The sequence below is a fragment of the Delphinapterus leucas genome, chromosome 1 (genome assembly GCF_059928025.1).
Source record: "Delphinapterus leucas isolate spDelLeu-1000000601 "Yukka" chromosome 1, BTC_Dleu_Yukka2, whole genome shotgun sequence".
Lineage (NCBI taxonomy): Eukaryota > Metazoa > Chordata > Mammalia > Artiodactyla > Monodontidae > Delphinapterus > Delphinapterus leucas.
This window is the reverse complement of record NC_143129.1, coordinates 95,910,299-95,922,541: the sequence shown is the minus strand read 5'-3', so window position 1 is coordinate 95,922,541 and position 12,243 is coordinate 95,910,299. Positions and strand designations below refer to the sequence as shown.

Below are 12,243 nucleotides of genomic sequence, written 5' to 3'. Positions count from 1 at the left end.
TAAACACTGACCTTGAGAGAATCACACTTGAACTTGGGTTAGAATAAGGGCAATCATGAAGGATTAGCCGGGAGAAAAAAGTAACTAAAAGTTAGACAATGAATCTAGCAGGTCTGTTGTCTGCATCCAGTTAAGCATCTTAGCTCCTGAGAGGGTTCAGTCAGGGAAGCCAGGTCAATTTCAAAGAGTTAATAAAGGGAAGTGAAGGAGAGGAGAGAAACCAGGGAGCGTGAAAATGAGCTAAAGGGCACAAATAATGCTGGCCCTGTTTCTCCATGTGCCTTCACCTATTTTAAAATGTCTTTTCTCAAATTTGAGGAAACATTAGCTAATCTTTCCATACTGTAACTAGCTATTTTTATGATATGTGCTCCAGATTTTTCCTGTTTTCTGGGTTTTCTTTTTTCCCTACCCTCTTATATTTATCTGCAACAGCAGGAACAGAACTCAGGCAAAAGCAGTTCCTAACTTTGTTCTAAATGAAAGCCCGACTTTTCATAGGATATATCTATAAACGATTTCTTAAAAAAAATTGGAAACTTGATATGATTTTTTTTTATAATAATAAATAATGATGGGCTGTTTCCTGACAGGGTACTAAAGTCAGCTAAACACAGAGCTAACACTGAAACTGGCACAAGGACACAGAGAAGTAATTATGCACTGCTCTGGGCAGAGTCACACCGGCATTTTGTTTTGACAACAAATATTTGTGTATGTTCTAAGCTAGGGACAAATATTATTTCTTTCAAAAAGTCCAGCATAGCGTGGAAATCGGGGTTTTACAGATTCCCCAATATGTTCAAAAAGCCTGCCTTCACCTACTTCTAGTGCTTGATTTTCAGATTTACCTGAAATAGAAACCCAGACTGATCACTTGTACTGGTACACAGCATCCAAAAAGGTAAACCTGGCTGACATCCTCACTTGAGAAAAATAAGTCACACCAGTGTTCTGAGGTCATCAGCTAAACTGCTGCTTGCACAAGCCAATAGGTTTCTACTAGCAACCATAAAAAGAATGTGAAACAAAACCATTCTATTAAATCATTCCTGGTAGTTATGGAAATTGTCATACTTTCATAAATACTGAAAGTTATTTTAATATACCTCTTGGTTTTATGTTTTTGTCCAACAATTAAATCCATGCAAGGATACTGATTTCAGTTAAAAATATCCAGCTCTCCCCTCCAAAAACAAACCTATGCAAATACTTATAATAACATCTATTAGCATATCATGCATATGTATTAACAGTTTATACTCTATTGTTTTTAGGCAAGAATTAGAAATACAAACAAGTTAATGCTGCATTCGTCTAACCTTCATCGCATCAAGAGCCAGTTTCAAATTTGCCTTCTCCATCGGATCAGTGGTATGTTTGACCAGCTCCTATTTGGAAGATACATTTTAGTACTACTTTCATCAAATTAAAACCAACACATAAGAAAACATTTTACAAATAAACCATTTTTATCATTATTCTCACCATAATGTGATAAATCTGATTTAACTAGGCTCTGTTTTCATCAAAAATTTCAAACTGTAAGAAGACCAAATAGATATCAAAAGGACATGAGACAATGGTCAGAAAGGTTTTCCTTTCAAAGTTGAATGTGAATTCTATCCCCCACCATCACACTGACACTCTTGCCAGATGTTAAGAAAGATTCCCCTCCTTGACAACTGAACTGATACTTTTTTCTTTTTTTGGCTGCGCCACATGGCATGTGGAATCTTAGTTCCCCGACCAGGGATCGAACCCGCGCCCCCTGCATTGGAAGCGTGGAGTCTTATCCACTGGACCACCAGGGAAGTCCCTGAACTGATACTTTTCACTTGTTATCAAACTTGGCTTCTCTATGGCTTTGGATTCTGACAACTCCATCTCTCCTTTGGCCTCAGGGACATCAGGCTCTTCTGTTTGTTGCTGTTATTTTTGTTAGTTCATCTTAAATGTTGCCTATTCATTTGTCTTTCATACTTTCTTCTTTCTTTGCACCTTAGAAATGTGTTATTATTCCCTAGATGTTCACCTTAGTCTTCTGTTATCCTTACGTTACATACTCTGTGAATTCTATCACAACCATTGCCATAACATCGCCTATCACCTAATGTGACAGTCACCCTCAAATGAATGTGCTCAACCCAGAATTCACGCCTGAGTCCCAGACTCATATGTCCTATTAAATCGTTCTACCTGGGTTTCTCGCAAGCCCCTGAAATACAGCATGTCCACACTTCATGCACCTTCACCTGCACCCCTACTCTTGTTCCTGTTTATGTTTTACTGAATGAGGGCACCTCCATCACTTAAGCCAAAACCTCAAAGGTGCCCCTGACTCCTCCCTCTCTCTCACTATGTTCTGTTTGTGTTAACTTTGACCCTTCCCCTTGAAACCTCCTCCACTGGCACTACCTCGGTTTGAGTCCCTGCTCTCTTTCAAATGGGTGACTGTAATAGGCTTCTGATTCATCTTCTGACTTGCAGTCTTTCCTTGCTACAATCTAGTCCCTCGATTGACATCAGAGTTAAATCTCTAAATGTAAATCAGATCCTGTTACTTAGACTTCTGGGAGGTTCACAAAAGCTTCAGGTTGTCACGCATACCTCGTAGATGCTTCATGATCTGAATTCTGCAAACCTCTCCCAACTTCTCTCTCCACTTCCTCTCAGACAACCTATGCCCTACTTCTACTAAGTTAATTGCAATTCTCAAAATAACGTTCTAATATCTGATCCCATTAGGCATGATGCTTTCTCTCCTAGAAAGCCCTTGCTCTCTGATCCACCTGTCAAACCGTCATTCTTCCTTCAAAGCCCAACTCAAGAAACACTCCTCTGTGAAGCTTGCTATGACAGAGGCCTCTTCTCAAGCCATAATTAACTACGTCTTTATTTGTACCACCTCTGTACCTTCTGCATACTTATCACGTCGTATTGTACTTGGCAGATTACATTTCATTTTCCCCAATAAAACAGTGAACTTTATCAGTGTGAGGGCGGCTGTTTTACATTGTTGAGAGACTCACACTGTATGCAGCTCATAGGATCCATTCAAAAATCTTTGCTGAGGGGCTTCCCAGTGGTTAAGAATCCACCTGCCAATGCAGGGGACACAGGTTTGAGCCTTGGTCCGGGAAGATCCCACGTGCCGCGGAGCAACTAAGCCCGTGCGCCACAACTACTGAGCCTGCGCTCTAGAGCCCGAGTGCCACAATTACTGAAGCCCGAGTGCCTAGAGCCCATGCTCCACAACAAGAGAAGCCACTGCAATGAGAAGCCTGCGCACTGCAATGAAGAGTAGCCGCAACTAGAGAAAGCCCGCGTGCAACAAGGAAGACCCAATGCAGCCTAAAATAAATAAATTTTTAAAAAAATCTTTGCTGAATTCAATACCAGTAGTGTTTCTAGTTGTAAACAGAACCTACAGGTATCAAATCTGTTAAGTATAATAAACTTGTCAGAGTGATACTCTTTTGTTTCTATTTTTACTTTTCCTCTATTAAATAATAACAGTATTCTCAAAGTTTCAAACCCCCCACTATAAAATATTTTAATTTTATAAATCCGTGATTTCAAATCATAAGGCATTTCAAAAATGATTTACCCACTGAAGTACAGTAGTAAGTAGAAAATATTCAAATTCATACCACATTTATTTAACACATTTCTAAACAGTAGACAAATTAATTCTACTCTACACTATTTTGAAATGGAAAAACATTTCTAGAATTTTTATCTAAGTGTGGTATCCCAGATAAAACTTTTCCTGTTTTAAAAAATCATCATGGAACTAAATATACTTTTGAAATTTAAAATATCAAACAACCCAAGAGAAATGAGCAGAAAAAGTTCACTGACTTTCCAAAAGGTAAGGTCATATTTTATACTTTTATAAGTCTGCTTAAAATCTTTTTTTTTAAACATCTTTATTGGAGTATAATTGCTTTACAATGTTGTGTTAGTTTCTGCTGTAAAACAAAGTGAATCAGCTATATGCATACATATATCCCCATATCCCCTCCCTCTTGCATCTCCCTCCCACCTTCCCTATCCCACCCCTTTAGGTGGTCACGAAGCAGGGAGCTGCTCCCTGTGCAATGCAGCTGCTTCCTACAGCTGTCTATTTTACATTTGGTAGTGCATATATGTCCATGCCACTCTCTCACTTCGTCCCACCTTACCCTTCCCCCTTGCCATGTGGTCAAGTCCATTCTCTACATCTGCATCTTTATTCCTGTCCTGCCCCTAGGTTCGTCAGAACCATTTTTTTTTTTAGATTCCATATGTATGTGTTAGCATATGGTATTTGTTTTTTCTCTTTCTTACTTCACTCTGTATGACAGACTCTAGGTCCATCCACCTCACTACAAATAACTCAATTTCATTTCTTTTTATGGCTGAGTAATGAAGAAAATAGATATTTCTTGAAAACTGCAACTTTTAAATTCTTCAATCAATATTTGACTATACTAAAGTTACAAGATAAATTATTATCTTCTTTTGGACATGTTTTTAGTTTCATGATGTCTCAGAAATTGACTGCCTAAGTCTTCCTTATTATTTTTTCATAAAATGCAATTTGATTAAGTTGCTTTGAGTTTAGGTCTCATAAATGTTTTAACGCATTTGTAAGGAATCATCAGGGTTTGAATTTTTCTGATTTCTCAGTAGAAAATAGAAATGACTAATAATTTTGCAGTTACAGTTCAAGAAATTTAATATACAAGATGTATAAAGCACAGCAAACTCAGAATTATATTTCACATACAGGTAGTAGATCTTTTTAAAATGGCATTTCACAAGCATCAGCAAAGCTGATAGGCTAATACAGTAAGACATTTCTTTGGAGCAGAACTAATGAGTCTCCTGGTACAGCTATCAAGTTAAATTTATAAGATTCTCCACCCTCATTAGAAGGCTAACCGTGGAAACCATAAGCTTTGGGGTTATAACAAGAATCACTTCAAAATAAATGCAGTCTTATTATAATTTAGTATAGCAGAAAGTAACACGGAGTGTGACACAATTCTCTTTCATTTATGGTTATAAGGCACAAATTCTAACACAATTAACCTGTCAAAATTCAAGTGTATTGCAACACTGAGATTCTAATAAATGATTACTGCTAATGACAGAAGACTTGGTTGAAGGGACATTTGTATTTGTTTTGCCTTGTTTTTAAATTTTTTAATTTTTTTGGAGCCAGTTCTGTTTGAAGAACTCAAAATGTGACTGTGTGAAAGATACAGAATTATCTTTGCTTAAAAGGAAGAAAAAATTTCCAGCTGTTCTGTTACTTCCCACTTAGGTATCCTCATAATTGAAAACTGTAAGGGGATAGGGCTCCAAAAAAAAGTTTCTGCAGCTTAGTTGATGCTTCATTAATATTGTGTTGAATTAATGAATGAACAAATAAACAAACAGTTTTAAATTACATACCTGAAGGAGAAGGTGATACTTTAAAACACGCTGCATAGGAACCACAAGCAAATCTCGAAGAGTAAACTTCCCATTATTTGCTCTTTTAGAACATTCCTAAAGAAATTTTTTTTAAATTGAACTGTTTTAGTTTTAGCAAAAGGAGTCATAATACAAACATTAAAGGATGCAAACGCCATAAGCAAAACTGCTATTATACAATAAATATTTTGCTATTTTCCTTAACAATCCTTCTTTCTTAAAAATAGGAAGTATCGTCAGTTAACAACCAAAAGAAACAAACAAAGCTTGTAGCATTTCAACTCTAAATAAGAATAAATATGTAGAACTATTTTACACACGAAAATTATTTTCTCTAGTGGTCCTCCAGCATCTTCCCCCCACTTACCACTTAACCTTTCACCAGTCTCCCCAAGCAGGCCTGTGGACCAGGCATCAAGAACAAGCCCCATTAATCAAACCCACTATATTCCCTCCCCACCATCATGCCTTGGTTCATTCGGTTCTCTCCAACTGCCATGTGCTTGGACTAGTTCCCAGCAAAATTCATCATCCTCTTGAAGAACTATACTTCAAGGCTGTTAGTAATAGTCCCAATCAAAATTGTGCTGTCTCTCTGTGCCTTGTGGGTCTCTTAATTATTGTTGTATATGTATATGTATAATATCTTCCCCAATATGTCTTTTACATCTCTTAAGAATCTAGTATTTACTGACTAAACATTTGTTGTAATGAATGAAATGGAATGATTGACTCCCAAAATTTGCTAAAGTATAAACCCACTACAGGATTCAAAGTTTTCAAAGCCTCAGATTTTATTTTTTTAATCTCACAATCTCCTTTCTTACAAGTTTATCAAAAAATAGCATTGACGGGTTCACTCTATTGACATTAACTATGACTTTGAGGAAAGTACTTTGAATTTGCAGTGTCAAAGCCTGAATTTAAATCAAGTTTGGCAATTCTTGTCTGTGTGACCTTGAACAAATTGCTTTTCTGATCTTACTGTTTCTCAAATATTCATGGTATCATCCAAAAAAACACAATAAGGTGTCATAAAGATATTTTTATTTGTGAGCAACCTAAGTCCAAAATCCTCAGACAATTACATAACCAAGACCAAGGAATTTTCCAGTTCATGGAAGGGGTTGTATTCAAGAAAATACTCTTTAGTTTCCCTTTTGCCCACACTTAGCTTTTCCAGCACATGGAAGGATATATTATATTATCAGGAGCTATAGAAACAAATACCATTAGCTCCAATGACCATATTGAGTTAATGAGTGCTTGCCTACAGCTTTCAAACAAGAACTGGTGACACATCCTGACATGTTAGCTCACATCTTGTCAGTTGCTGGGGTTCACTGGACAGATAACTATTTCAAATGATTTCTTGCTTCCACAGATTATAGCGAGTTCTGGATCATGGGTCTCAAATAGGAGGTCAAACTGTTAATATTATTGTAATGAATGGGTCTCATCTTCCCAGCTGCATTTTAAGTTCCTTGGAAATTGAGGTTGTATCTTACACTTCTTATGTTATGCCATCTTAACATAGTGTTAAGAACAGAAATGTTATACATTTAAAATTTACTTTGTTATGTTATGGAAGTCAGTGTAAAACTGTTGGGGAAAAAATTATTTCAAGTTCTAAGTTATAAGCTCAGGAAGTAAAGAAACTAACAGCGCTGGCATTAGCTACAATTAGGGGGCCGAGACTGAAGTGTAAAATGCTTATTAGTATTGAAAGCAAATAAAGGGTAGAAATGATTCTTGCAAACATCCAGTCAAGTGCTGAGCCTCAACTCCAATTCTAAGTGAAAAGAAAAGAAAATGTAATAGGGATGAGCCAGCTTAGAGAACAAGTTAAGAGACTCTATTACCCTTCACCCCATGTTACCTTGGTTCTACAGTAGGGGTGAAAAAAAGACAAAAATCATCAAGAATAAAAATAACCACAAAACAGAAGACATGAAGGAGGCAGGCAGAAACCTAGTATAGGGCAGCTTTCCCTCCATCATGCTGGGACTTGCAGAAGACAGTTCCAGCAAAGACTATTTGTTGAGGGCTTATAGTAAGTATCTGGTTAAATACTTCCAAATCAGACCCACGGTTAACACAACCAGCACCACCTCACCCTGAGCCTTTCAAACTCAGTCTGAGGCTCTCTCTTTCCCTAAGACTTACAGTGACTATAGAAACTATAGAGTATGCTCACTGGGCAGGATTTTGACAGTGAGTCTGAAAGAAGGGAGAGTAACATGCAAATAATGCTGAGAATATAATGCAGGTTTGATTGACCACTTTGTGACTCCTCTCTTGAACCAGAATTATATATCTTTATTTAAAAAAAAACTGCCTAAATGGTAGCTCTATTAGGAAGTCGTTGTGTAAGTTGTTAACTTTTATCTTACCATCGTGTTTTAATTTGAGTCAAGGTGGCTTATAGTTCTAGACTTACGAGGCTCTGCTCTCCAAAGAGGAGCAGGGGCCCTTTAGGCTAACGAGGCTGTAAGGATGTCACTTAGTGGTGACTCAAACCATCTCCAGCCATAAGATCCGCATCATCACGGGACTGTGAGGGGTAAGAAAGAAGGATCCATGATATAGAATTAGTACAGTTACTTGGTAGTCTGTTGATGCGCAAATTTTCTCACCAATAGCTCCCCTTTGTGGGAATTATTTTATTAAATCAGACCAGATTTGTTAAACAGTGAAGGGGTTCTGATTTGCAAATCATCTACCTCTTCTTCTCTGTTCATCACCCGACTTCACTGCTAAACCCAACAAAGAGCAGCAAGGAGGATATCAGAGAGCCAACCAAGCCACCCACAGAAGAGTTGACTATACATCTCTACCTGATCCACACATGTGGATAATAGATTTGAGATGACAATTCATATAACATATAAATAATCGTTTTTCAAAAGACTTTTGAAAGTGCAAACTCTTCTTGTGGGGGTGGGGGGAGATGTACCAAAACAATAAATGACCTAACACAGTTTCCAGACTTATTTTCCATTGTTACCATGTGCTCTATTCATACTAACCTACTTGCTATTTCTCAAACTTTCCTGATCCTTCTGGTCAAGACATACCAATTCTTCCAGAATGCCCTACATGGACTCTCATCTATCAAGACTCACCTCATTCTTCAGTGACCTAACTCAAATGCTCCCTCTTCAGATAAATCTTCCACAGTCTAACTATACCGAAGTGATCCCTCAGTCTTACTCATGGGGCCCTGGCTATGAGTGCTTATCACATACTACTTAATCTCACCATATGTGTGCCTGTCTTGCCTTCTTATGGGCAATATCCATGCCCTTTTTTTAGTTTTTATTATTTTATTATTATTATTTTTTTTAACATCTTTATTGGGGTATAATTGCTTTACAATGGTGTGTTAGTTTCTGCTTTATAACAAAGTGAATCAGTTATACATATTCCATGCCCTTTTTATACGTCTTCCCCTAAATATCTTTTGGCCGTGCTACGCAGCATGTGGGATCTTATTTCCCTGACCAGGGATCGAACCCACGCCCCCTACACTGGAAGCAGAGAGTCTTACCACTGGACCTCCAGGGAAGTCCCAATATCTTATATTTTTAGTAAACAGTTTACATCTACATACATATTATCTCACATACATCTTACTCATCCTGTACCTTTTACTACCCTGGGCAAATTACTCATGATCTCTCTGAACACTGGCTTTCTTAACCATAAGATAAAAAAATTAATTGTATGTATCTCACAAAGTCATGAGGATCTAATGAGATAAGGCATGTAAAAAAGCCATAAATCTTCTATCTTACTACTGCTATTATTACTGCCACATTATTATTTTATAGAGCTATATATTAAAATATTTTATGAAATTACACTTAGAATTCATGGAAATTTGCTGTTGCAGAGATCATGAAAAGAATATGTTGTTTTTAGTTTATTTTACTCTGTCATATACACACAAAAAATAAACAGGCACCTCTAATTTCAGTTTGACATCTTCTTTTGTCTTAGAAATGTAGTCTAAACTAGAGATGGCCAACTCCACTCCACTGCAGTACTGCCCATAAATAACCAACCTGAAAGGAAAAGAGAGAGAGGAAAAAATCTGAGGACAAAAAGGCAAGAATAAAGTGGAAGAGGAAATTCACCTATTTAAAACCACAATTAGGCATAACCAAAGCAAATCTCACTCATCCTGCACCTCTTACTTTCTAGGTAACCCTGGGCAGATTACTCATAATTTCTCTGAACCTCAGCTTTCTCATTTCTTTTTAAGACACACCACACATACAGTTATAGAATGAAAGTCACTCATATTTACAGTATTGAAAATGACTATTTTTAACTTCCAAATTTGAATGGGATTGATTCCATGCATGTTTTTATAGCAGGTAGATTTTACAAACTGGCTTAATGACTGTTAATATTGTTTGAGTGCATATAATAATCAAAAACAAAATTAAAAACGTCTCTTCAAGTTTCTATTAGAGATCAACTTTCACACTGTTCACGCTCACTCAGGAACAGTTTTATTTTCTACTACTGTTTCACTGTAATCACTACCTACAACTCTGCTCATTAATAAACCTCCTACTCCCTCCCCCTTTTTAATTAAGAAAAATACATTATCTGAAAAGTGGGAATGAGAGGGCTGAGCCGTGCTGGCTGGGAGATAACTCATATTGCATGGGGTCTGAGCCTGCTTCAGGAAGGGTATCTCTGGGGTAATACGATTTTTGCAAAGAGCCCAGTTAATTTATTGTTTCTTTTAGCCCTCTACTGGAAAACAAAAAAGCTACTACATTAATATTTTTCTAATGTTGATGTAAGCAATTAATTAGCTACTTCTTAGTACTAGGAAATATAGTGCTTGATTTTAAAAGAGAGCGCTATATTTTAAGCAAAATTCCTTGGTACTTCTAATTCACGTGAATTGATCAGAAGATTTTTTTCAAATTCAGAAAGGGAAACTGACTTTGGCTGTGAATGTAATACTCCAAAATACAGAATTATAAGGTATTAGAGTTGGAAAAAGCACTACGTACCAGATAATCTATCCCTAACATTTACAGATGGAAAAAAGGAGGCTCAGAGAGTTAAAATGACTTCCTGAAGTCTACAGTGCTCAAGAGTGACAGAACCTGCACCTTCTGGTTTTCAATGCAAAAGTCTGAACCCTTCTTTTTTTCTTTTTCTTTTTTTTTTTCCCTGATACACATATAGAGGTCAACCACCACCCAGAAATTAACTGTCCCATGTTCTAATTATTGCCCAGACAGTATCTTAGTGAAACATAGTAATAGCTACTTATGAGCAATTTTAATACTAACCCTCACTATAATTACAAACTAATAGCCACAAAATTTAAAATCCAAAAGTTACCTTTCCTTGTAGTTAATGAAAACTTGATACAAGTTCTGGTCGTTTTTATTTACAATGGAATCATGAATCTCTTGCACTAGGTTCCGATGAACTTTTACAAGTTCCTTAGAAAAGAAAACAGTCGCAAAGCAAATTAGGAATCAGAACCAAAAAAATCACCCGGAGCCCAGCATCCCTATTGCTGCCAGACTTGCCATTCAAGGATATGCTGAATACCCTCAATATATAAACCTGCTACCATCAGTAAAGAGCAAAAAAAGGAGGGGAAAGAAGAGAAAAGAGAGAAGGGGAAGGGGAGGGGAAGGGGAGGGAAGGGGAGGGGAAGGGGAGGGGAGGGGAGGGGAGGGGAAGGGGAGGGGAGGGGAGGGGAAGGGGAGGGGAGGGGAAGGGAAGGGGAGGGGAGGGGAGGGGAGGGGAAGGGGAGGGGAGGGGAGGGAGAGAGGGGGAGAAAGACAGGCCATGTTCATGGAAAATAGCAATTTCAGATCTGACTGTGGAAAAAGAAATTCTCTCTCTAGTTATTAAAGGGTAATTTATTCCTTGTATAAAAATATGTACAGTTCAGTTTCATCTTATAATCAATTTAAATTTTTAAATAAAACTATCCAAGTGCTTAATGTTTTACTGACAGGATAAAGTAATGATTCATGTCCTCGAGACATAAAAATGTAGATTTGTACTTTGGTCAATTAGTGGTGTCCTGGAGCTAAGCTAACAATAATCAGACTAAATTACTTGAAACCAGCCAACTAATGTCATAAATAAGCAGCAAATAAACTGTAGTAGGCAGTTTACTAGGGCAACTCAAAAGATAGAATTTCACATTTTTCCTGATAAGCAAGTAATTTTCAGTCAGACAGTAAAATACATGTCACAGCCAGGAAATGAGGAGATCCGAATCAAGGTGCCAATTCTCCCAGGATCTCTTCCCATGTACCTTGGAGCACACATTGATGCAGGGCATGCCCTTCCTTAGGAGGTGTTAAGTGAAACATGAATATGTTGGCCCTGTCACTTTTCTGAGGAGAATGGAAAAGCTATTAGAATAAGGACTGTCAAATGGGTCCTAAGTTACAGTGAGCGTATTCAGGTGGTTCAAGATCCTCATCTTCCTAAAATGTGTGGTTTGTTTTATCCTAAATATTCATTTGATATTGGGATCTTTTTCTTCCTTCTACGTTACAAATCAATAAGAATGTCTTCATTTGGCCAAAATCAGTTACAAGGACAACATGCCATAGCTAAACTGGTGCAAAGCAACACTAAATATAAAGGAATCAAAATATTAGAGACTTTACAGGTGATACAAGCAAGCCGGTACATAAAAGCTTATATACTGTATATAAGAGCTACATATGAAAACTGAGGGACTACCCTGGTGGTCTAGTGGGTAAGACTCTACAC

The 12,243-nt window shown here is 37.3% G+C and overlaps 1 protein-coding gene across 6 annotated transcripts in view; it reads right to left on the bottom strand.

Moving 5' to 3' along the window:
• VAV3 (vav guanine nucleotide exchange factor 3) overlaps positions 1 to 12,243 on the bottom strand; it is a 397,836-nt gene that overhangs the window by 196,025 nt on the left and 189,568 nt on the right. For all 6 annotated transcript variants that reach the window (XR_016394621.1, XR_016394620.1, XM_089918782.1 and 3 more), the window contains exons 8-11: positions 10,840 to 10,943; positions 9,434 to 9,533; positions 5,446 to 5,541; positions 1,323 to 1,391 (exon numbers count right to left, since the gene is read on the bottom strand). Coding sequence is in view for 4 of the 6 variants with exons in the window: in XM_089918782.1 (XP_089774908.1) it covers positions 1,323 to 1,391; positions 5,446 to 5,541; positions 9,434 to 9,533; positions 10,840 to 10,943 (369 nt within the window). In the remaining 2 variants the exon portion in view is untranslated. The remainder of the gene's footprint in view (positions 1 to 1,322; positions 1,392 to 5,445; positions 5,542 to 9,433; positions 9,534 to 10,839; positions 10,944 to 12,243) is intronic.